Raw genomic sequence first — 26,602 nt, 5'->3', positions numbered from 1 at the left:
CAGCCTGTCTAGAATCCTACACACTTAACCCCTCTCCTGTACTACCTCTAAGATGCTTGGCCTTGTTGTGTTTCCTCCATACCTTTACTTAATCTCATTTGTATCTTTTGGTAATAGGAGCCATGTATATTATCCATCTGAAACAGCAAGCCCTCAGCTTCACCTCTTATGAGCTGAGTCTCTTATGAGTTGAATGACTTTAGGGAGTAATTTGACCTCTCTGAGCATCAGTTTATTCTTTTGTGAAATGGGGATAATAGTTCCCACCCTCCTGCCTCCCTAGGTAGATGTACTGACCAGCTGGTTTTATTCATCCTTCTCTTTCCAGGATATGGCATCTTGCCTGACACATCGTAGGTGCTTTACAAATGTTAGTTTCTGTGCTCTCCTTCTCTTCTAGAAGCAGGACTTTGGTTAAGATTTAGGTATCTCATAGGATAATCTGAACAAGTCACTCCTTGGATATAGTCAGGAAGCTAAAATAAATACAGCAAGGGGACTACTCATTATATCCCTTATATCCTTCACTGTCATTCTTTTTTTCACGGTAAACAGAACTGAGCTCAAATTCTCTGGGGAAAGACAAAAGCTCTGTTCCTAGAAGGAAGGGAGAAGGATTCCTACTACTTAATGGACCACAGTCATTCTTACAGTATAGGATAAGAGCTGGTCACACCAAACTGCATGGACTGGGAAGACTCAATGGAAGTTTAAGATTTGTGATATTATGATTGTTATGATAAATAAGTTAACAAAAAGAGTAGAAAACCCTTACAGGAATGAAAAACAGTGTCGCAGGAGCAAAGGTGTGCAGATAGGAAGGTGCCCACATACCTCTTGGGCTCTAACACTTATTTTCAGCCTTCTTTTCAGTATTACAGTAAAGACAGTCCGCTAGCTGAACTGATTATATTCTGAAAAGCTCAGGACAGGGAGTCTGAGTTCAGGACATCTTAGGAGGTGTCAGGGGCCCAGGCTACCTCACTGCCAGAATTAATAAGAATGTTTTGTACGGTGAACTGAATCCTCAGAGCCTAATACTTCTGTCTCAGGAAGTAGAGGCATTTATAGAATCTTACTTCTTCATTTTTTTTCAAGGCCTACTACCTAGGCTTTTTTTCTGGTCAACGAAGATTCTGCAGCTCAGCATCTGTCCCCATCTCTCCACTTATATTATCCTTGCCCCGGTGATTCCCTAGCTGCCAAATCTAATAGATATTTTTGTGTCCTTACCTTACTCGTCCATTCTGCCACATTTGACACTGCGTCTACTTCTCTCTCCCTGAAACTCTCTTTCCTTATGTTCTATGATGGGGGTAATCACATTGCAGCCCCACAGGCCAAATCTGGCCCTCCACCTGTTTTTGTAAATAACATTTTATCAGGACACAGCCACACTCATTCATTTACGTTTGTCTTTGGCTGCTTTCATACTACACAGCAGAGTTATGTTCTAACAGAGACCCTAAGGCCTGCAAAGCCTAAATTATTTACTCTCTGGTCCTTTGTAGGAAAAATGTGCTAATCTGCATTCTATAACCTCATTCTCCCCTGGTTTTCTTCCTCTTTTTTTGGCTCTGCTGAACCCCTTTGCTGAGAGAACATGTAAGAGCCAGTTCTAAGGTAAGATTGTAAAAGCTCTGGTCAAAAAATACTTGAAATATTGGAGAAACTATACCCCTTTCCCTGCTACCTGGTTCAAGAAATAGTGCCTGAGATTTCTTTTTAAAAAAATAGAAAGTTATCCTAATAAATATAATTGTTGTGAAAAGATATGTTGCATTATCTAATACAGTTTTCATGACCAGCTCCATTTTACAGATGAGAAAACAAATGGAAGCACAGAGATTGCAGTAGCTTTCCTATGATCACACAGCTAAGAAATAGCCTGAGGGCCTATGCCCCTAATCACCACATCAGACAGCCTCCAGAGGGCACTGCTGTTTCAGAGCCAGCACCAAATGAAAAGACAGAAGATGTTTTTGAGCAAATAAATGCAGTATGTGGGGTTGGGTGAGTTTTCCAAAGGTTAGCTTTGCAGTTTTGGAATGCAAGATCACATTGGAAAGCTAGAGAAGCCTGGAGAAAAACACTCAACAAACCATGACTCTGCAGAACAATCTTATGACATCTAGAGAGCTCTGTGCCCTCTAGCACAGAATGTGAAGCAAGTGCACACAGGATTAAAATCAGAGCAGGTTGGCTCTTGCACATTGCACCGTCAGTGGACGCTATTAATGAGCCTTTGGTGATTTGAAAACAGAGCAATGCCAGAGACATATGCAGAACTGTGCACGGACTAAGGTTTTTCTTCTGTCTCCCCTATTGAATTCTGACCTTGTGGTGTGTGAAGGTGTCTCTGGTGTCTACCTCTATTAGTGGGACCAGTGTGTGTGAGGGAAGCTTGTTGAGCCTCTGCATGTTTTTTAAGCCCCACTGAGCTGTCACCTTTGAGGAGGAAAAACGTCCAGCATAGTGTTGCCAAAGTGTGAGGAGCCCCAGGGGTGTTTGTGGGGTGGGTGATTCATGTGGGGATGGTGGTAAGGCACAGGAAGAGCTTCAAGGATGACAACAAATAAAGTCAAGCAAAGAATACATGATGTGTTTCAGGGAAAACACTTGGATTTAACAAGTAGCAGAAGTGGGAGCAGACTAGGAAGTATATCTTAAGGACCTGAGGCCAGGAGCAGCCTGTGATCCCCGTGATTGAAGAGAGCAGCAGGAACAGTTCTGTGGGCAGGGCTACAACAACAGCACCGCATGTATGATGTAAGGACCTCCACCTAGGAAGGGTTGTTTCCGAGCCTTAGTTACCTGGGAATCCAAAACCATTCTCGTCTTGCTTCTCAAGTGTAAAACTCATTTTGAAAAAGCAGCCATACAAAGTTATATTTTTATTATTTTATTTTATTTTTTTGCCTCTTTGAGCCAAATTTATGTACTTCAGAATTATTAAAATAGAGGATGTCATGCTAGGGTTGATCCATTCTGCAGGCAAAATATTCATTTTTCAGGGTTTCTTTGGCCTAAAATTCTATTAAAATCCAAGGATGAAAGAGGAATTGGAAAAATTATGGCCCTCAAAGAAATTTTCTGTCCGGTGAGGGAGACAGAGACGTGTACCATCAACTGTGGTACAAGGTAGACTTCAGTGAGAGCTGTGATCAAAGTACAGGGAGTAACAAGAAAAGAGGGAGTAGATTAACTCTCGCTCAAGGGATTTGAGAACGTTGTTTTCTTATCTCTGTTTCATTTCTTCATTCTTTTCCTCCAACTGCCTAAATGTGGATGTTCCAAAATTCTGCCTTTTCTTTCTTGTGTATTGTATCTGGTGGGAATCCTGACTATTCTCCTGGCTTCTCTTTTGGTCTCTTTGCTTTTTTAAATTTTTTATTGTGGTAAATAACATATAATGTGAGATCTACCCTCCTAAAAGTTGTAAGTGTCTGGGAAAGTATTGTTAACTGTAAGCACAGTTGTACAGCAGATCTCTAGAACTTTTTCATCTTCCATGAATGAAACTCTGTATCCATTGAATGGCAACTCTCTGTCTCCCCCTTTCTCCTGTGCCTGGTAACCATCATTCTACTTTCTGTTTCTAAGATTTTGACTACTCTAGATGCCACATGTAAGTGGCGTCATAAAGTATTTGTCTTTTTGTGGCTGACTTATTTCACTTGGCATAATATCTTCCAGGCTTATCCATGGGTTGCATATTGCAGAATTTCCTTCTTTGATATGGCTGAATAATATTCATTGAATGTATGTACCACATTTGGTTTGTTCGTTCATCCATCGATGCATACTTGTTTCCGTATCTTGGCACTTGGGAATAATGGTGCATTGAACGTGGGAGTGCAAATATCTCTTTAAGACCCTGACTTCAATCCTTTTGGATAAATACCCAGAAGTGGGATTGCTGGGCCATATGGTAGTTCTACTTTTAATTTGTTGAGGAACCCATATACTCTTTTCTTTAATGGCTGCATTATTTTACACCCCCACCAGCAGTGTACAAGGGTTCTAATTTCTCCACATCTTTGCCAACATTTGTGGTTTTCTATTTTTTGGATATTGGACATCCTCATGAATGTGGGGTGGTATTTCATTGAAGTTTTGATTTGTATTTCCCTGATGATCAGTGATGTTGAGTATATTTTCATATGCCTGTTGGCCATTTGTATGTCTTCTTTGGACAAATGTCTGTTTAAGTCTTTTTGTTTTTTTTGAGACGGAGTCTCACTCTGTCGCCAAGGCTGGAGTGCAGTGGCGCAATAGCTCCGCCTCCCGGGTTCACACCATTCTCCTGTCTCAGCCTCCCGAGTAGCTGGGACTACAGGCGCCCTCCACCATGCCTGGCTAATATTTTGTGTTTTTAGTAGAGACGGGATTTCACCGTGTTAGCCAGGATGATCTCTATCTCCTGACCTCATGATCCGCCCGCCTCTGCCTCCCAAAGTGCTGGGATTGCAAGCATGAGCCACCGTGCCCATCCTGTTTAAGTCTTTTGCTCAGTTTTTAATTGGGTTATTTGGTTTTTTGCTGTTGTGTTCTAGGGGGTCTCTGTGCCTTTGACCCCAAATCTCCATGCCTGTACCTGGTGAACTCTGCACTCATGTCTTCTGCTACTCCTCAGGTTGATCCTTCTGTCCAAGCAAGTAAACTGCTCCCCACTCCCTACTCCCTCACTCAGCTCTTGCCACCCTTCTTTTGGTTTCTGAAAGATACTTAGACCCAACTCTGACACATCTTAAAAATCCAGGTCAAGTTGAGTTTTCCGTGAATTCTTCCCTGACCACCCAGCGTTTGCTCTCCCCCTGCTGGGGTCCCTAGTATTTGTCCCTGTTGCTTTTGGGGCATTTGGCAGAGACTGCTGCCCTGCATTGGAATGGATATTACATGCGGTTATATTTTGTACTAACTGAACTGCCATTTCATGAAGGGAAGAGACTGTGTGTCCTCCAGAGGACCTTACAGAGCACCTTGCCATACTGTAAAGAGGCAGGAATCCTTAGAAAGGTTTGCGCATTGTGTGTTCTAGGTATAGAAGACAGAACTGAACTTCAAGCCTGATGGTGCTCTGGCAACAGAAAGAGGACACGAGGGAGTAAAGTCCAAATTCACAGTCCACTGTCAATCCCAAGAGGGACAAATGAGCTGGACGGGGACAGGGAGGAAAGACAGAGGTCAGTGACCAGGACCTTTTTAGCAAGTTGGGATTGGAATAGACAAGCAGGTTTACAGGGGAAGGTCATTACTGTAATCTGAGGCATGCTTTGCTGGATTTTGGCAGGCAGGGGTGACCAGGTGTATGCTGGGAGCCAGAGAGAAGCTGAGTTCACCTCACAGTTCTTCAGGTAGTCAGAATATCTGCTGATAGTGGGGGCTAGCCATGTTGGCAGTCTGATCTTCTCTACTCTGAACACGCCGTTCTGGAGAATTCATGGCTTCCAACCCTGGTATATCTTGCCAGCAAATGCTATATGAATGGTTAGTCCACAACTAAGCTATAGGTCACCCAGAAGCCCCCAGGACAGCTGTCAGGAGGCCAAGACTCAGTATAAGGAGGCTACAGGGCAGACTACTGGGTTTGACATGTAATGCGGCTCTTATGCTGACACTTTTACCCCATGTTTCTTGCCAGAGGCTGGAGTACCATTCCCTCATGGAGGTCCTTCACCTAGTGACCTTCATTGCCATCTTCATGGGAATCCCCACACACCCTTACTGCAATTGGGTTTTTATAGCCTCCAGGACCCTGCCTCCCACCCTGAGCTCCAGCATTCTGTCCTGATAATGTCATAGCCAGTTCTGGTCTTCGTGTTACTTGAGAGGGTTCTAGCCAGAGGACTAGTTGTGGGTCCCCATCTTGTACCTTTCCCTGAGTAGGTCAAAGCCTGCTCTCACATAAGTCTGGGGAAGCCCGGCAGCCTGGCCTTGCCTCTTCAATGGGAGGGGAAATGAGGAGGGAGTAGGCTGTCTGAACTGCTTGGTATGCCTGACAGTGGACTCTCTTTCTGCTCACTGACCCTGAGAAACAGCTTTGTCCTTTATGGCTCCTCCTTGACTGTCTCCCACCCTCCAACTGTCATTATCCTGGGGCATTGATTTCCAAACCTGACAGGTATGGAGAATCACCAGGATGCTAGAAAAAAGAGGGCCCTATCTCTGGAGATTCTCTTTATTTAACTAGTTATGAATGAGGCCTGGGAATCTGGCACTTTTGTACAGATACATGTAAAAGATCTGTTGAGGATGAATAAGAGACTTAACTAAGTTGCTGAGTAAGTTTTATTTCCTTTTTTGTCCAACTCTGTGCTTTTTGGATATTAATGGTCACACATTGTTTTTAGAAATCAGAGAAAGAATTGATGTCATTACAAAACAAAAAACACATCCTGAAATGATCTTTCAGAAACAATTAATCCTCTTAAATTTGTTCCTCTTTTCCGCAGGGGGACTTGATCTCATCTTCATGCCAGGCCTTGGGTTTGACAAACATGGCAACCGACTGGGGAGGGGCAAGGGCTACTATGATGCCTATCTGAAGCGCTGTTTGCAGCATCAGGAAGTGAAGCCCTACACCCTGGCGTTGGCTTTCAAAGAACAGATTTGCCTCCAGGTCCCAGTGAATGAAAACGACATCAAGGTAGATGAAGTCCTTTACGAAGACTCGTCAACATCTTAAGTCTGGATTACTACAGCCAAATAATCAGTGTTTTATATGAGAGTAAAGCAAAGTATGTGTATTTTTCCCTTGTCAAAAACTAGTTGAAATTGTTCATTAATGTGAATACAGACTGCATTTTAAAATTGTAATTATGAAATACCTTATATAAAACCATCTTTAAAAACCAATAGAAGTGTGAATAGTAGAATATTAATTAAAATGGAGGCTATCAGCCTGTGATTTTCAGCTTAACTTCCTGGTGTTAATGTGACAAGTTGATCTGTCTACTTTGCAATTTAAGTTAAATATTTATGAGGAACTGTGCTCCGACTGAGTGCGAGAGGAAGGTAAACTCGCGGGAGTGGGCACTGTATTTCATTATGCCTGTCATGACCTGGTCTGTCCTGGCAGGCACATGGAGACTTGAGGACTATTAATTTATTTGTTGGTATTTGCTTTGGATACAGAATTCCCTAAGAATATTATCTCACTTCATCATGACTTCCTTTACCCACTCTAGAATTTTATGTTGGACACTTTGTAGCTTTTGGTGGTTAGTGGAGGGAAACCTTTTATGATTTAAATACTTTCACTCCACTGATTGGTTACTATCACTGCATGTATCAGCCCTTGATGAGTTTAAGATCTAGTATCTTATAAGTTAGAAATTATTTCTGTTTACTCATGGTTTCTGCTTTGGAAATGAAATTTGCTGTGGGTTGAAAGTTGGCAGATGGCAACACAGCTAGGGAGCAATAATTTTGTTGTGGGGAGGATTTGGTCATCTCCAGAAACCCAGGAGTCTTAATAGACATGGCTCTCTTACTCACACTCCATGTCCATCCTGTCACCAGGTCTTGTTGATTTTGCCTCTGAAATGCCTCTTAAATCTATTGTCTCCTGTCACTCCTTTTGTCCAGCCTTTTAGCATTTCTAAGCTGGACTAGGTGAGAGTGTCACACCTGCTTCCCTTGGCCTCCATCTTGCCTCTTCCAGTTTATTTCTCAAGCTGCAGTCAAACTGATGTTAGAAAACACGAATCTAATCATGCAGCACCCCTGACTAAGGTCTTCCAGTGGCTGTTCAGAGCCTCTTGGGTAGTAAACAGATGGCTTCTGTTGTATACAAAGCCCCTTAAGAGAGGTCTCCTCATCTACTTTTTCTAGCCTCTTCTCTCCCAACTCTTGTATTCTCCTGTAACACTGACTGAGCACTGCAGGCTTCTGCCCTTTGCACATAGTAAGCATTCATTTCTCTCTGTCTGAAATGCTCTTTCTTTTGTTCATCTAGAAGACTGTTTTCCCTTGAAGACTCAGCCCTAGCATCACCTCTTCTGTGAAGTCCTCTGCTACTTTCCCAAGCAGAGTGAGTGTTCCTTCCCTTGTCTGAGTGGCCTTGGCCATTGATGTGCTTATCATGTTGTCTTACGTATCAAATTATTTGTTGTCATATCTGTCCCCTTCACCATACTGTGAGCTCCAAAGAAAAGAAGTGATCTTTATACTTCTTATGCTTAGTAGACAACTAGACATATAGTGTGTGAGAGAGATAATTTTTTAATGAAATAATTGAATACATTGGAAGTGTTTCATTCAAAATACTCATCCATTATTCTTTGGATAGTAGCATAAATTTGATATTTTATGTACAAAAATAAAAACATTTGAAAAATATCAGGCTGAATATGGATTTGTACAATATAATATGTATGATGAGGAAAGGGAAGGAAACTGAATTCTCAGAAGCTATGAAGTCACATTATTGTACTGGTTAAAAATATTGTTAAGTATTATTTCGACTATAAGGTTAAAGTGAATGTTAATGTAGCTGACATGACTGTTGGTCTGAAATGGTAGAGCAGTAAAATTCCTGACCTGCTGCAGGTCTAGAAAGTTTGGCATTGTTGAACTTAGTCTATGTTATTCTTCTATTAAATGAGAGCATTTAAAAACCACTCTACCAGCTCCTCAAGTGCAGACAGAATGCCGAGTTAACTGGCCAGAAAATGCAGGGTGCTGAGATTCAGGAAAGTCAGAGGGCCACAGGATCTCTGGCCTGAAAAGAGAAGCACTCCCTAGTGATCACTAATGCACAGTAGTCTTTGTGCAGAGGATATGGGAAGGGAGAAAAATGCCCCTATGATGTAGGTGATTACAACACTGTAACTCTGATTAGGGCATACACAGAGGCTGAAGACAAGGCCTTAGACTCAGGAGGCAAGCACTTCAGTAGAGGCTAACATGAAGCAAGAATGATGAGCGTCTCAGATGAGGGGACAATCTGAGTAGAAGAGAAATAGCAACTAGATCTGAACAAAAACAATTTCAAATATTGGGAAATTGGAAATATATCAGGGCCCCAACATAGGTCTGTGTTTGCTGTATGTACTATAGAACTGTGCTTAATTTAATTAGAAAGTAAACTATATAAAGTTCTAGTCAAGAGCATTATACACTTAATCACAAAGTCTTACTAACTAGGAGATTGATAAATGTGTCTAGGCGTGAGTGTCTTACTGCAGACAGTTCCTGGTCCCAATTTTTTTTTTTTTTTTTTTCCTGCAGAGATCATTGAAATTCAGTTGATCACACTTCTCTTTAGATGTTTACATGCTTAATTTCTCCACTACCCTACCATCTCCTCAAAGGCAAATTCTCTGCCAAGTTCATGGTTTATTCCAGTATCTACCACAGACACACAAAATAAAGAGCCAATAAATTCTTTTTTTAGTTGTTCCAGCAACATTTATTGAATATGTAACTTTATGTCTGTTATAGATTAAGTTCTCCAATATATGTGAATCTGTTTGCTGGCTTACTTCATTGTCCCTTTGTTATGTTTTTCTGTCTCAGCACCAGCCCCACATTGCTTTAGTTCTCATAGTTTTAAGTCTTGATGGCTATGAGGGTAAGCCTCCTTCCTAATTCTTCTTCAGGAATGCCTAAGAGCCAATCAATTCTTGATGAAGGAATGAACCAGTTTGAATATTGCCCTGCCTGTGCTGTGCACTTGCTCATTTTTATGTTGGTTGCTGTTTGCTGCTGAGATTCTGTCCCCTTAGCATTGTCTCAGGCTTGGATAATCCCAGAACAAGTTTTCTATTACTGCATTGCGTTGTGTTGGGCAGTCCATGTGTGTGTGTCACATTGTCTTTCTGTGCTACTTTTCCTTCTTAGTGCTCTCTTGTTTGCTTTTTAGGGTTGTCTTCTTCCCTATTCCTGGATGATTGTAGACCTCCTGCCCTTTAATGGTAGTTGCCAATCCCTGTAAGCACCTACCCCCAAATATGTTTATTTATATGCTTAAAGTAATAATAAATTTTTCTGAGTAATAACATACACATTATAAAATATACACACAAGAAGTATGAGATAATGTTGAAATAGAATATATGATATATAATTTATAATATACTTGTTTATATATATTTTATACATATATAAATAAGTATAATATACTCATTTTTAAAAAGCAATATGATCAAGAGCAGCATGAGATGATGTTGAAGTAGAATATGTTATATATAATTTATAATGGACTTTTTAAAAAAGCAATATTTTTTAAATGAAATCTTTTGGACATTTACTATTTTTGAAAACCTTATTTTAACCCCTTTTGAATGATTCAAAATTCTGGTTCTAATTTCGGTTTATTTCAATATTTGGTCTTAAGGGCTGTTAGAGCTGAAAAGGATACCTTCTAGAGAAGCAGATTCAGATGGAAGGAAAACTATACCTACTAAAATTTTCAATCCTATTTACCAATTTTGCAAAGATAATTTTTTTTTATTTAAATCTAGCTGGTAAATATCCATTTTCTTGATGTGAATCTGTCAGTTTTGCATGTTAATCAGAAGGTGCTACACATTTACTTTGTTAAAAAGTAGGGGCTGGAGTTCGAGGTTACAGTGAGCTATGATTGCGGCACTGAACTCCAGCCTGGGTGACAGAGCAAGACCCCGTCTCTAACAACAACAACAACAACGACAACAACAACAACAACAAAACATAAAAAACAAATAGGTTAGAAGCTTATTGAAATTCTTTCAAAGATTTTAAATCAAGTTAGAAAAATTCTGCTTACAAGTTTTTCAGTTGTGTAGATGTGAAAGTGTTTGTAGGTGTCACACTATTAATAGTTTTTGGCAACATAGTCATATAATGATGAAAATATTTCCAAATAGCCATTTTTATATGCACTCTTCATACTACAAGTCTCTGAAAGTAGTTCCTTTGTGTCTCAGTGATGAACTATAACTTTCACTCTGAAAATTCAAATGAGATGTATTTATTTCTTTGAAGTTTACTAGTGGCCATTTACAATCTCAGAAAGGTCAGAAATGTGGCATACTTGCTCTTTGTGCAAAAAATACACATAAAACTCATATTTGAGTTTACAGCTTGTTTTTTTTTGAGACAAGAATCTTTCTGTGTCCAACCCCCCCCGAACCCAGCTGGAGTGCAGTGGCGTGATCTCGGCTCACTGCAGCCTTCGCCTCCTGGGTTCAAGCAATTCTCCTGCCTCAGCCTCCCAAGTAGCTGGGACTACAGGTGCCCGCCACCATGCCCAGCTAATTTTTGTACTTTTAGTAGAGACGGGGTTTCACTATGTTGGCCAGGCTGGTCTTGAACTCCTGACCTCGTGATCTGCCCGACTCGGCCTCCCAGAGTGCTGGGATTATAGATGTGAGCCACCATGCCTGGCCAGTTTGTAGCTCTTTTAAAAGTATTTTACCTTGAGATGATCAGAGAAATTTAAGTGAATCAAAGTATTGTTCATGGGTACCTCCTATTGCATCCCAAAGAGTTGTAAATATTCTACTACATGTTGAAGGTCTTAATTTTATAAAATTCACATCAGTGATACTGTTAGCACATGAAAGTCTTGCCTGTGAATTATTTAGTAATGCTGTTGCTCAATTCTTAATGTGGAATCTACCATCTCACATTTTTTTATATATATATATAAAATATATATATAAAATAATATAAATATAATATATAATATATATATAAATTAAATATATAATATATATTTATATAAATATATATAATATATATTATATATAATATAATATATATTTATATAAATATATATAATATATATTATATATAATATAATATATAATATATATAAAATATATATTATATATAATACATATATTATATATAAATATATAAAATATATATATAATATATATATAAAATATATATATATTTAGAGACAGAGCCTCTGTCTGTTGCCCAGGCTGGAGTGCAGTCATGTGATCTTGACTCCCTGCAACCTCCACCTCCTGGGTTCAAGCGATTCTCCTGCCTCAGCCACCCAAGTAGCTGGGATTACAGGAGTGTGCCACCACACCCAGCTAATTTTTGCATTTTTAGTGGAGATGGGGTTTTGCCATGTTTCTCAGGCTGGTCTTGAGCTCCTGGCCTCAAGTGATCTGCCCACCTCGGCCTTCCATAGTGCTGGGATTACAAGCCTGAGCCGCTGTGCCCAGCCCCATCTCACCTTTAAAAAAAACATTTCAGTCAAAGTAGCCATTCCATCAGGGATTAGACTTAGTTTGCTCATAAAACAAACTTGTTTTTTTTTTTTTAAGGTAGATTAATTTTGAGAAATATATCCTCACCACTTCATCGCTACCTTAATGTCTTTCTTCCTGCAGTGGTACCGTAAGAGGAGACATGTTGGAAACATCTCTCCTTCTACTCAGCCTCACGCCCTGAAGAATTTCTTCCTGTACTTATTTCTTCAGATTGTCAGCAGTGTTTTCTACTTGTCATCCAATAGTACTTCCTGACAAAAAGATGCGTCAGGGTCTTTTTCCCCCTAAATTGTTTCACCAGTATTTCATCCACATTTCCATGGTATGAAGAACAAGTATTTTTTAAATGGTATGTTACTTTTTGTCTTTTGCTATTGAGAAAACTTTTGAAAGGTTTATAAACATTTATGACTATATTTAGTGAGCATTGCTTAACAAGTATTGGAGTTAGTATCTTATGATGTTAAGTATTGCTGAACACATGGTGGAGGTTCGTCTTATCTTCCGGATCTGTAGCTTCTGCTAATTGTGATGGCTTCACACTTTTCATTGTGTGTATCTGAAGAGTGAGATTCATCATTAACCATGGTGAACACAGATACCTACTTTAAAAAATCTTTGTGATAGTTTCAAATTTTTTGGCTGACTTATTGGTAAAACTTAATGTTTTTTCCTGGCTGATGAACAGCTTGCACCAGGAACAGAAGTATCAACTAGTGTTGTCATTTTTGCTTGCATTACAGGCTGAATATCTCCTCTCTGAAATCTTGGGACCAGAAGTGTTTTGGATTTTGGATTTTTTTGGATTTTGGAATATTTGCATTGTATACTTACTAGGTAAGCATCCCTAACTGAAAGTCTGAAATCTGAAATGCTCCCATGGACATTTCCTTTGGGCCTTATGTTGGCACTCAAAAAGTTTCGGATTTTGGAGCATTTCAGATTTTGGCTTTTCGATTTGGGATGTTCAACCTGTATTACAATTATCCTTGGTCTGCTGTTTCTTTGCAAGAATCTTTTTGTTTTTGAGATGGAGTCTCGCTCTGTTGCCCGGGCTGGAGTGCGGTGGTGTGATCTCGGCTCGCTGCAAGCTCCACCTCCCGGGTTCATGCCATTCTCCTGTCTCAGCCTCCCAAGTAGCTGGGACTACAGGTATGTGCCACCACACCCAGCTAATTTTTTTTGTATTATTATTATTTTTAATAGAGATGGGGTTTCACCGTGTTAGCCAGGATGGTCTTGATCTCCTGACCATAATCTGCCCACCTCGGCCTCCCAAAGTGCTGGGATTACAGGCGTGAGCCACCAAGAATCTTTTTAAGCTACTCGTCCAGTGGCTCGGTTTAGTAAAAACTACCTAATAGGTAAGCCCTTGTGTCTGGGCACATACCTAGGAACTGCAGTACATCTCAATATGCTGAAATCAACTAAACACCCCTCCCACGTTATCTAACTCCTACACCCCTGCCACCTCCCACCACAGCTTGTATACTGTACCTGACATAGGACCTTCTGATTTGCAAGTGGAGGGAGGGGCTGATGTCAATCTAAATTTTAACTTTTAGCAAAATGCAATTTCTTGTCTTTTAAAGATGAAAAGTAAATATTAATAGAGGTTCTAATGTCTTCTTCCCAAACCCCAGTGGGTTAGGTTCACTGGTCACTCCACTTAGCAGCTCTGCTTGAGCTACAGGGTCATGAACTCCATCAGTCCCTCCTTTGTTGTGTGTGGTGACTGTATCTGTGTGTGTAGCCTCTTGCTGGTACTGGCCTCCCCAGGATTTCTTCATCTTTCTGGTCCCCCTGTGTCCCAATACAAGCCTCTTTGTCTTCTGTCTGAGTGCTCTGGTTGGGGCTGTTATTTTGCCCACAGTATTTGGGTGGAATAACTTCTTTAAGTTATTCTTTTAAGAACAGAGTGCCTTTAAGACCCCTGTCACCTAGGAAACAACAGATCCCTTTCTTTTGGGTCTTTCCCTTTCAGACTTCCCCTGGCTGCCAGGATCTATCTCTGAGTATATCGAAGGATTTCCAAGACTAGATTAAAAACTAGAAATACTTTTTAAGTCCCCTACTCTTCCCCTTCCCATTTTCTGCCTCTTCCCATTACCAGTTGCAACTGTTTTTTTATTTTATTTTATTTATTTATTTTTGAGACAGAGTTTCGCTCTTGTTGCCCAGGCTGGAGTGCAATGGTGTGATCTCAGCTCACTACAACCTCCGCCTCCTGGGTTCAAGTGATTCTCCTGCCTCAGCCTCCTGAGTAGCTGGGATTACAGGCATGCATCACCATGCCAGGCTAATTTTGTATTTTTAGTAGAGACGGGGTTTCTTCATGTTGGTCAGACTGGTCTTGAGCTCCTGACCTCGGGTGATCTGCCTGCCTCAGCCTCCCAAAGTGCTGGGATTACAGGCGTGAACCACCCTGCCTAGCCTGTTTTTCATTTTAATATTGAGGCTTATGATAACAGACCATATCATTGCCAATGAAAAAGATATCTGAAGGAAAACCTGTAGTATTTTATTGCTTTGATTATTATGTGTCTCGTGAATGTCTTATTTATCCTTTTAGTCTTAAAACAGTATGTTTGAAAAGTACACTTTCAAAGCAAATTGTTGTTTCAATGGTGAGTCAGATCCCAAAGAGTTCACTACTATAAATGGCAAACATTTGGTTTATCACCAAGAAATAATCTCTTCAGGATTGAAATACAAAAGTGTTTGTTATTTCCTCCCAAGCTTAGAGATAAAGAATACTATATTATTCTGAAGATCTGGGTTGGGATACTGTAGATGTTGACCATGTAGAATGGATACACTGCTATAAGTCCTAAGTACTTGCTGTTCCTCAAATCTAGGGGTAAGATAAGATAGCAAGTCCTACTCCCTGTAGGTATACTTAATGTAAGAACCAGAGGACGGTAGAGATTAGTTATCTGTGTGGCCGTCCTCCATACTCCAGGCCATCCTCCATACTTTCATGATTATCTTCATAAAACATAACTCTGCCCAAGCCACCTACCTGCTTAACAGCTTTTGATGGTTCTCTATTGCCCGAGGAATAAAGTCCAAACCCTTAGCTTGCAGATGGGGCCCTTTCCAGCCTGGCTATAACCTTGCGTTATCTCTCTCTCTCTCTCCCCCCATCCCCATTTCTCCCCACCCTCCTCCGTGTGCGCGCACGCACACGCAAACACACACACACACACACACACACACACTTTATACCCTTCAGACCAATAATGCTAGGTACCAACAATGTGGGGTAAGAACTAGATTTATACAATTGAATATGATAATTAGTCTATAACAAGAAAAGTGTGTTAACAGATAGTGGATGATTCGGGAATGGAAGAGTCAGTGAACCACCAAAATATTCTAGAAAGTGAGTATTCACCTTTATTGGCACGTGGATCACCTGGGGATCTTGATACAATGCAGATAGTGATTCAGTAGGTCTGAGGTGTCTAGGGTGGGGCCTGAAATTCTGCATTTCTGACAAATCCTGGGTGCTGCTGCTGCTTGTTGTTTGCTGCCCAGTTTGAGTAACAAGATTCTAGGGTGCACTGTCCAATGTGGAAGCCCTAGTCACATGGGACAATTTAAACTTAAATTGATTAAAATTAAATAAAATTTAAAACTTACTTCCTTGGTAAACAGTTAAGATGGTAGCCACATCTTAACTGCTACATAGGCTCATTTGGCTAGTGCCTACCATATTGAATAGTGCTCTGTTTCTATCATTGCAGAAAGTCCTATTGGACAGCACTGTTTTCTAGAGCACTATTTTTCAAACTGTTTTCTACAGACTACCTCTTAAATCAGAATCTCTGGGGACGGGGGTTGGAAATTTGCATTTTACATGAACACCCCAGGGTGCCTTCTGCATGTTAAAATTAGAGGAACACTTCTATAGGGGATCTAAAATCTGCTGTCCAGAGGTAAATTTAATGTGAGAATAGGCAAATATCACAGACAGACATGGGGCAGCTCAGCTTAAATTGGAATACCCTCTTGCCAGCCATGAGAATCATATCCAGTTGTCTACAGGTGCAGCAGATTTTGTCTGGCAGAGATGACTTCTGACACCAAAGCTACACAGGCAGCCTGGGCAACATAGATCTTGTCTCTACAAATTAAAAAAATTAGTTGGGCATGATGGCACGTGCCTATAGTCCCAGCTACTCAGGATGCTGAGGTGGGAGGATCGCTTGAGCCCAGGAGGTTGAGGCTACAGTGACCCAAGATTGTATCACTGCACTCCAGCCTGGGCATCAGAGTGAGACCCCATCTCAAAAAAAAAAAAAAAAGGCTACATAGGGTGGAGGAAGTATAGTCCGCAAGCCAGTGGCTTTCTGCAGGTGTGCAGCTAGTCCCAGGTGTGTTCTCTGGTCTCATATGCCTTCTTGTCCTCCAAGTGCTAACATCTGGTGAGGACCACAGCCTACATCTGGTTTCAAGGATGACTCCCAGTCCTGGAAGGTACAATCAACTTATTCTTTTTCAGATCAATTGGATCTGCCTTTCCTGCCCAGGAACATATCTAGGGAAAATCTTTTCATTTTTTTGTCACATTTCAGATATAAAAAGACGTTCCATTTTCAGGGATCAAAAAGTGCAGCCCAATCTTAAATCAAAGTTTCATTTTCTTATCCAGTTTTATGCTTGTTTCTTTCTTCTGTGTCCCCCTCCTCTCCCAGCTCAGATGTAGTCTTGGTGTAGAATTTAATTTTCCTTGCTCCACAACCTTTCTAATGGCTTTGAAGGTTCTGACAGTCAAGGAGAAAGGCAAAGCCACCTCGAATCAGTGCTAGTATAACCTGGCCATCAGTGCCTTCTGTGTGTCAAATGCCAAGTGGATTTTCTTAGATTTCCTTTGTGGTTTTTATGCAGAACCTCTGCTGGCACTGTGTGTATTGTACCATTCTCTAGCTTACTTCTGACAGTCTCTGCTCAGATCCTGCCCTGCAGAAGCACACTCCTGAAGTTCCCTAGCCCAGTGGCAGCCTTCTTGACCAAGTCCTTTCAGGATGACTTGAGTCTATTAATAGTTCCCCTTGAGGTGACTACTCGACTAAATAGGTAACTGGCTGCACGCCAGACTGGAAGTGTCACCTGCTCCCATGCTACTCTTGAGGGCTGCTCCAGACAGTCCACAACTGTCAGAGTTCTGCTACTTCCCCAAGTGCTGGAAGTCACATGTCACATTCTCCCAGGAACTGCTGTTCCTCTCCTCCCAGAGCTAACAGTAGCACCAGGGTGTCTGATTCTGCCAGGAGGTAGATTCCTCTTTTGGCAAACACTTCCATACTCTGAAGCAGCCTTTACTTGGCTTCGAGTGATGGCAGGGAATCGTGGGGAGAGGAAGGAAAATGTCACAGCACCCTTACACTTACAAGTCCTCTTTCTTCAAAGAGTCTGCTTAATCTCTTTTTTTCTAATACAGCCTGGAGAAGGATGGTGGCGGCGACTAAAGAGCCATTCTGGCTCTCTGTTGGTAAATCCTGCGTGGATGTGCATGTTGGACACCCCTTGTCCTGCACCTACATCCTTTCAGACCACTTTTTTCCCTCCAGCCATTGGGTACAGAAGACTGGCTGCATACAGGTGAAGCCAGACAGCAGTTCTCCTCACCTGCATGATTTTCAACCCTGGAATGTCACATCTGAGTGAGACCCTTGCAAGGACCTTCTCAGTCATTCTGGTGCATGTACAAACCTGGAAGTGTGTGGTAGTTAACACCTCAAGGGGTAATGAATGCTTGGCCAGTGTGGATTAGAAGCCAGTGGATAAATTATCTTGTCTTCCAATCCTTTGGCAGACAATTCCGAGGTGTATTCTCCATCATTCCTGAGAGGATTGTCAGGCTAGTAGCAGCGAACTTCTGTGCCCATGGTGGCAACCAGGTGGATAATTCACCCTCAAATTGGCCTTCCTTCTGTTTCCGTCTTCCCAGTCCCCACTCCTGTTTTTTGGGGATCATTTCCCAAAATATACTTTCTGCATGCAATTCCTTGTCCCAGGCACTGCTTTTTTGGGGACCCAGTCTAAAACAACATGTTCATTACCTCTCTTTAGAATATGGTGATACTTGTCATTTATTGTCCTTGCTTTGTGGAAAATTCTAGACCAAAGGAGAAGTCCCATCTAACATCCTTCTGTACATCGTTACTGGAAATGAAGAGCTGACAGTCATAGACTGATTGCCAAGCAGAACCCCACACTGCTTAACAGCTCGCACAGCGTTCCTGTTGACGTGAGTTCTTGTTCTTGTTCTGGTTTTTGAATGGGGGGTAATTTGAGGTGGACAGATAAACCTTGATTTAGATGTTGAAGAGGGTCTCTAAGAGCAGGAGGTAAATTGGAGTCTATAGTCTAAGATTGCTTTGTATATCAGTTATGGTTCTTTGCTTCAAGCAAAGACTAAAGTAAGAAAAAAGCGAGCTATTGGAAGGAGGACTAGATGCTGTGGCATGCCTCCCAATTCCTCATTAGGACTGAGGTATGCTCTCCTCCAGCTCCCAGGATGTTGGCGGCAGGTAGCTCTGAGCTGAGGCCTCCCCTGCAATTGTCCTTGGCTAAGGAGGGCCACCTTGCCCAAGGTTACAGCCCCTTCTTGGTGGCAGCCTATACCCAATACCTGGTCATTTTGGAGGTGCAAAGCCTTCGTTGCTTCAAGGCAGGACACCTCTGAAGGGCCATCCTAGCTCCAGCTCCCCAGGAATTGGCTGAGGCCTATGTGCAGTGCACAGTTTCATTTCAGGTCCTAGTCTCTGCTCAATCCCGCTTCCTTTCCTCCCTCACAGGTGTTGTTGCTGAGAGCACTTTCCAGTAATCTTTCTGAACACAAATCACCAGCTCAATCTGTTTCCTGGGGAACTTGAACTACAACAGAATGATACTGGGGAGTTTGCAAAATCAAACTAAACATAGGCAGCAGGAAGGACACAAAGCAGGGGAGCCCCAGAAATCTTAGTGGTAGAAACCTTTAAACCTCTTAGGGTACCACCAGGGTATCTCTGCTCAATATTTAAATCCCTGGAAGGGAGCCTCTGATTGGCCTTGTTTGGGTTGGGAATCAGGGCCCTGTGATCAGAACTACCTGGGATAGTGGAGAGGAAAGAGAAGCAACCTGTGTCTTCCAGACCATGGTATCTGAAGTTTTCTTGGAGGAAGTCAAATAAATATGTGGGTTGAGGATGGGAGCTCTAAGCAGAGGATGTGGTGGCTCATTTAAGATCACACATTGACAAAGAGCAGAGTGGTGTCAAGATTCTGGGACAGAGGCAAGTTAGAGATAAAACTCTTGTTTTTCCCAAGGTCCATCATACAACTGAAATGGAAGACTATGGCTTGCTGACCAATTCTTGCTCATTTGGGGTTACTTTATATAGGGGGGTAAGTGTCCCTTCAGGTGGACTGAGAGTCACCAGAAGATTTAGTGGAAGGACCCTGCCTCTGGGGATGCATATGTAGCTGGTACTAATGAGTACTTTCTATGTATCAGAAAGCCACCAAATATCACTCTTCCTCCCCTGAGTTCAGAACCACCTGACAGACAGACACAGGGGTCATATGGGGCTAGGTCGAAAGATCAGCTTGATTGATAATGGATTGGTGGATGTAGCCTGGGTATACAGCTTCCTAGTACTAGACTCCTACATCGGAGACATCCATTCTCCAACCAGTCACGAGAAGAACTGGCCAGATACCGTAGTTTTTCTCATTAGGGCAGGAGCTCAGCGCATGGCATGTCCACACTGAAAGAACGAGAGGAAAAAATGAATGGAAAATACAGGTGGTATTGAAGAAAGAGCACTCTTCCTGTGGGGGGTCAGATCCAAAATAAAGAAACCAGATGGGGCTGAATCTAACATGCTCTGTTCCTTCTGTATAACTCACCATCCAGAGTGAGGAGGAGTGAGGGGAGGAGGAGCGAAAGGACAGGTGTGTCGCTCTGGCCAAAGTCCTTCCATGTGCTCACATGGAGCTGGGGAAGAGGAAGTGTGGAACAACTACTTTCCATATATTTACATATATTAGCATATCTAGTTTCACAACACTATGAAGTATCACTGTCCCGATTTTATAGAAGAGGAAACTGAGGCCAAGGCCATCTTCCAAGGATGTGCTTGCTTGGGATTTGAACCAAGGAACTAAGTGTCCTCTGATCTGAAAGCCCATGTTCTTTTCAGTGCCCTTTACCTGCTCTTCATTTGGAGTGCAGGGGAAGGGGAGGACTCCTGGCTCTCTTCTCCAGCCCTCACAGGGGTCCTGAAGCTTCCAGCTCACATTGGACCTGGTTGCTTGAGTTACCTCATGTACCTGAGTCTACAAAGGCTTCTATGGGAATGTGACAGATTTGAAGGGGCAGTCACTGGGCCCGTACCAGGAAGGCTGGGAATAGGGCTCCTTTCCTGTGGTGCTTAGCGTTGGTCTCCCCTGCAGGACCTATACCCGCTTGCTAGACCAGGCTGTCCTCACATGGCCAAAGAGGCTGCCACAAAGGCCTCACCTTGCCTCCCACCAGGACACCCTGGGCCAGGGCAAGAGCAGCTGCTTTAGCTCAGCCCTTCAGGTCAGGTCTGCAGTAATCAGCTCCTTCCAAGGAAGGCTGGGCCCAACGGGGTCTCTGTTAGCTTAGGAATGCCCTTTAGGCTTAATTCTCTCTGGTTATGAAGCCCCAAGACTCAACCCATCCCCAGCTGGCTAGTCTATTCTGTTGGACTCTGACATTTTCCCCAAACCTGGCTTTTCTCTTGGTTTCCTTACAAGCCTTTGTGTCTTCACCAAGTTGTTACATTTCTTGCTTTTTCAGTCTCTGCAGATGTTCCAACCACTACACATCCCCCCTCTCCCCCTCCATACCCATCTTCCTCTTCCTGTCTCCCTTTATCCTTCTGTCTCTTCTTCCTCCTCTCTTCTTATTGCTCATCCCTGACCTCCACCTCAACCTTCCCCTCTTTTCCTCTCTAATCCTTCCCCTTGAACCCCAGGGATATAGGCCTGTCTGCAGAGGAAAGATCTTTGTCACGTGATTACTAAATCCCCAACATGTTATTTGGTAGAAGGCAGCACAATAGGAGTTTTCTTCTAGGGGCAAAGGGGCTATAAAGGATTTCCAAATATCATAGAAAATCACCTGAGGATGCTGAGCTCAGGGCAGCTGCAGCAGGGGTGAAGGTAGGTCACAGCCCCCAACCCCCATGGAGACGAAAGGTAACAAAAGGAGAGGGGAGAGTTCCATACCTCATTTTATTCTCTTGACAGTTTTGCGCAGAATTACCCCTGTCTGTATTATTATCACTTGTAAAAGCATTTTTTTCATACCATTTAATCTATCAGCCTTTTATTAAAGCCTAGATAAAAGTAGGAAAAAAAAATCTCATCAACATCAGCCACCAGAAGGGAAATTTCAGAGACTGAGATGATCAGATTTCCAAGTTTATTGAAAAACCTATAGATAACTGCATGGCTGCTCATGCTATTTTATAAAATAAGTGCAGCCAGGCGGGCCATTTAATAACGTGGGAATTGTCGACTGTGCGGATAGTGGACAGAGCATGAGCTCACCTCGTAAAGGCGTAGGCTCTCGCGGAAATGAACACTGCGGCACACTGCGGGCCGGCAGCACAGCGTCACTCTGCAGACTGAGCCTCCCAGCTTCTCGGGAGCCGTCCACGGTGCAGCCAGCCACTATGGGACACGGTGCCTAGGTCTTTCCAAGAACAGTAGAGCCCACACTTACCCCTCCCATGTCAGCCACACTCTGGAGCTCACATTTGGAGTAGTGAAAGGCTTTCAAAGGTATTTAATCTCACCACAATCATGAGATAGGTATGAAAACCCTCTTTTCCAAATGAAGAAATTGACCACCACAGGAGGGAAGGAACTTTGGTGAATCCACAGAGTGGAGTGGCGGTGCTAGGGTGATTACCTAGGGGTCCAGTTCCAGTTCCTGTTCTCCTTTTGCTCCATTGGGCTTATCCCATCACCAAAAACAGTCTAGAGCCGGAGATGTTAAAGAAACCACCCTTTGACCTGCAGGGTAAGTGTGTGAGAATTGGTGGGTGGGTGGGGATAGGGGAGTCAGGTTTGGGCAGTAGAACGGAGGAGTAATGTATACTCTAAATAGGTTCATTTCCTGACTCCCCCACTTATCTGTGTGACCTTGTATATGTCACTTAACTTCTCTGTGCCTCTATAAAATGAGGAATGATAATAATATCTACCTCATAGGTTTGTGGTAAAGGTTAAAAGAGATAATGGATCAAGCATTTAATACAGTATAGTAAGTTGGATAAATGGTATAGAGTTGGGCCCACTTTTGGAATCAAAAGGAATTTGTAAAAGTGCCTCACACATGCCTGTCCTGTAGAGGTAAGCAAGTATTTTCAATCCCTTCTTGATATCTTTCCTGTGGCTAAGAATCCTTACAGGCACTTGGGGCCCCTGCCTTCCTTGCTGTGGACTAGGATGCCTGTAGGTACCAGGTTAGAAGAGTTGCTTCTTGGAATTGCCATGTGACTGTACAATGTGCTATCTGTGGCCCTGCCATTGATTCACAGTGTAACCTTGAGCTGACCTCAGTCTTACCTGGATGGGCCTCTGTTTCCTTAGTTATAAAGGGATAAGGACAGAGCTACGTTTGAGGAAGTGTAGTTTGTGAACTTCTACATCAGAATCAACTCCATTGTTGATGGCTGAAAATGTTGATTCATGGGCCTTGCCCCAAGTTGGCTCAATCACAATCTCTAATGGTGCTCTAGAATGTATATTTGTAAAAAGCCCTCTCCACTTGCCCCATGCCCTGGCCTAACTCTCAGAGATTCTGATATAATTGACCATTAATACATAATGAAAGTAAATAATGGATTAATAAATTAAAAATTGATTTACTTTTTAACTTTGGTTGTTTTTAAGATTTTCCCATTTGTTTTTGTTTTTTAGCAGTTTTACTACATGTGCCTAAATGTGGTTTTCTTTGAACTCCTCTAGGGTTCATAACACTTCTAGAATCTGTGATTTGATACCTTTTGTCAGTGTTGGAAAATTCTCAGTCATCATCTCTGTAAAAATTGTTTCTGACCCATTTGTTGTTTTCCTCTCCGGGACTCCAAGTACATGTATGTTGGACCTACTTGCCATGTCCCATTATGTCCCATGCATGCCCCTCTACTACCACCTGTATTTTCCATTCATTTTTTCCTCTCATTCTTTCAGTGTGGATATTTTCTATTGACCTATCTCTGAATTCACTAATCTTTTTATCAGCTGTGTCTAGTTTGCTATTAAACCCATCTATTTAGTTCTTAGTTTTAATTATTGTATTTTTCAGTTCTAGAATTTTCATTTGATTTTTTAAAATAGATTTTAACTCTTTGCTAAAATTAATTTCTTGGACATATTAATCAGTTATTTTGAAAGTCTTTGTGTGATCATTCCAACATCAGAGTCTCCTTAGAGCTTTTTCTTTCTATGTCTATTTTTTCTTTTGGTTTCTGGCCTTGCACATCTCCCAATATGCTTCATAATTCATTTATTTAAAAAAGTTTTTTTTTTTTTGAGATGGAGTCTCACTCTGTTGCCCAGGCTGGAGTGCAGTGGCGTGATCTCTTGGCTCACTGCAACCTCCACCTCCTGCATTCAAGCGATTTTCCTGCCTCAGCCTCCCAAGTATCTGGGCCTACAGGCACATGCCACCATGCCTGGCTAATTGTTTTTTTTTTTTTTTGTATTTTTAATAGAGATGCGGTTTCACCACGTTATCCAGGATGGTCTTGATCTCCTGACCTCGTGATCTGCCCGCCTCGCCTCCCACACTGCTGGTATTACAGACGTGAGCGCCACCACACCTGGTCTTGTTTTTGTAACTTTTTATTGAATGTCAGGCATTGTGTATGAAAAACTGAAGAGAGAATTTGAGCCTCTGGATGATGCTATTTTCCCCTTAGAGCATTTACTTCTTTCTGCTTTTGGAAGTCAAGATAGGGGCAGATTGTTATAATCCAGTCTGGGATTGAGCAGATTTGAAGCCAGGCTTTAGTCTTTGTGAATACTGGCTTATTTGGGTTAGTCCTTATTCCCAGGCTTCAGGAGTTCCTTCTGAAAGCTTGGGTTGCATACCAGGGCCGCTCCTTTTTGGTGATGGCTGCACTGTTTTTGTTTCCCCAGGATGGTGGGGCAGCAAAGCTCTGCTTAGCTTTGTAGACTCCTGGCTGCCAGTTTCTACTTCATTTCTTCTCTTGGCTTCTTCACTGATCAGTTTCTACAAAGCACAACTTCTCAGCTTTTAAGTTTTTCTTAAGAATCAACAAATGCTTTGAGGCAAAAAGCTGTGCCAAATATCAGGTTCAGTTCTGTGCTTTCTTTCTCTCTGAGATCTTGGTGCCGTAAGACCTCACCACTTTTGATAGCTCTCTGATGCATTCAAACAGGGCATTTCTATTTGTTCTTGGTAGTAGAGTTGATCTGAATATATTAGCCTATCAACGGCAGAAATGGAACTCCCTGATAATGGTTTTTAATCTCTTTGGGTGATTTGAATGTAAGATGCACTGGACAAAATCAACTCCTTGCCACATCATAAGAACCACCTTAGGCTGTTGTTTAAAAATGTTGATTTTTCTGGTCCTATCCTAGATGTACTGAACCAGAATTTCCAGAAAAAAAAGACTGATTTGTTGTGCTAGCAAGTGCTTCTGACAAAGGCACACTTGAGAAGCACTGAATAAGTGGCTCTTTAGAGTCCTTCTTGCTCTGGTTGCATATTCTGGTGACCCTAGTGACCCCACCCACCCAATGAACCCTGTATATATAGTGGCAGGAAAGAGCCTGGTTATTCTGATATGCAGAGGGGCAGCATTACCACCACCTTCGACTTTATTTTGCATTCTGTAACTCTCTCCCAAAGAGAGAGTGGTAGCTCTCTTTGCTGAATTATTTCTAATTTTTTCCATGGACATTTTAATCAGAGATGAAAAATGACTGGTCTTTTGCTAGCAGTTCAATCTAAGAGGAAGTTATTTGCCTCTTAGAGGTACATTAATTTGCAATGGCTTTCATGCAGAAGGCAGAGGGATATTGTGGAAAGGGACTTGGATTCTGGGAATCAGGTATAAGCCCAGGGTACTTGGCTTGGGAATTGTAGTAGTCACTTGCCCCTTCCCTTCCTCCCTCCACTAATGTAAGTTTCCTTTGTCTGCTTGAGGGTATCTCCAAATTAGGTTCTTTTCCAGCTACCAGTGGTAGGACTAGAGTGCAGTTCTGACCCTGGTCTCTGGAACCCTTTCTCACCCCTGCTGGCTCCTCTCCAGTGGATTCCCCACTGTCCTGCACCAACTCCCTCCCCTTCGTCTCTCACCCACCTCCTTTTCTCCTTTTCTTCTCTTGTCCTTCCCTTCTCTTCTGCTCACCTCCACCCCAATCTTCTTTCCCCCGTTCCAGAATCAGAACAGAGGCAGTAGTGTCCTGTTGTGGACCCTCCCTCAACTGCTTCAGCCTTCTCCAGGACCAGCTGTCAGCAGAAGTGGAGCTCATGCAGGAGGGCAAAATGGTCCAATTCCTTTTCTCAGGGCTATCTAGCAAGACCAGTTCCTGTGGTTCTCTCTGGCTCATGTGAGGATGCTTCCCACTTTGGAGGTCTATGGTTGTCCTAGTCCGTGGCTACCCAGTAAGTGCTACTCAAATCAGTAGGAAAACAATGAAGTGTGCCCAGTGGTAAAGGGGCAAAGGACATAAACAGGTAATTCACACAAGAGGAGACACAGATAGTCACAAATATAAGAAGTATTTAATTTCACATTTCATCAAAGAAATGCAAGCTGAAACCATGTGAGTAGTAAAAAATAATCAAACCAGTTAAGTTTGGGCTATGATGCAGGGAAATGGACACTCATACTGCTGGGAGAGTGTATGTTTTTTAGTCTTTCTGGAGACAAAGTTGGCAGAATATAACAAAAATCTTATAATTTTCTATGACTTTTGACCCTGTCATTCTACTTTCAGGAATTCATCCCAGTGAAATAATGTATGCGATTTGCAAAAGTTCTATACAAGTATATTCAGCATGAGGCTGTTTTATTGTAATAGTGATGACTGCTGCTACCCAGTGAAATACAACCATACAATAATAAAGGGTTGCTACATTCATGCCAGTTGTACACTCTGTTGTCATTAAAAACATCATACACAAATATTTAAAGAGGAAGAATGTCCAAGCTCTTTTTTAAAAAAATAAAATAAAAGCAGTGTATCACAATAATTGTATTTTGGTGGGGAGGAACCAGCATAGAAAAAAGATCAATGGATGCAAAATGTTACCATGTCTGTCTTGTGTGTTTTATCGTACACAAAAATCTAAGTAATATGATTATTAAAAAAGA

General features: G+C 42.0%; 1 protein-coding gene across 7 annotated transcripts in view; it reads left to right on the top strand.

The window, feature by feature from the left end:
• MTHFS (methenyltetrahydrofolate synthetase) overlaps positions 1–26,369 on the top strand; it is a 71,921-nt gene extending 45,552 nt beyond the window's left edge. For 4 of the 7 annotated variants that reach the window (XM_034939258.4, XM_034939259.4, XM_008963075.5 and 1 more), the window contains one exon: positions 6,456–8,989. In XM_034939258.4, coding sequence (XP_034795149.1) covers positions 6,456–6,688 — 233 coding nt within the window. In that variant the 3' untranslated portion in view covers positions 6,689–8,989. Of the gene's footprint in view, positions 1–6,455; positions 8,990–12,961; positions 13,056–13,248; positions 17,644–18,346; positions 18,475–19,024 lie in introns of those variants that run through there. The other 3 variants (XR_008621054.2, XR_008621055.2, XM_055098232.2) reach the window with 2 other exon arrangements.
• Positions 26,370–26,602: the final 233 nt, after the last annotated feature.

Source organism: Pan paniscus, chromosome 16 (assembly GCF_029289425.2).
Source record: "Pan paniscus chromosome 16, NHGRI_mPanPan1-v2.0_pri, whole genome shotgun sequence".
Classification (NCBI taxonomy): Eukaryota; Metazoa; Chordata; class Mammalia; order Primates; family Hominidae; genus Pan; species Pan paniscus.
This window is presented reverse-complemented; position numbering and strand designations above follow the sequence as displayed.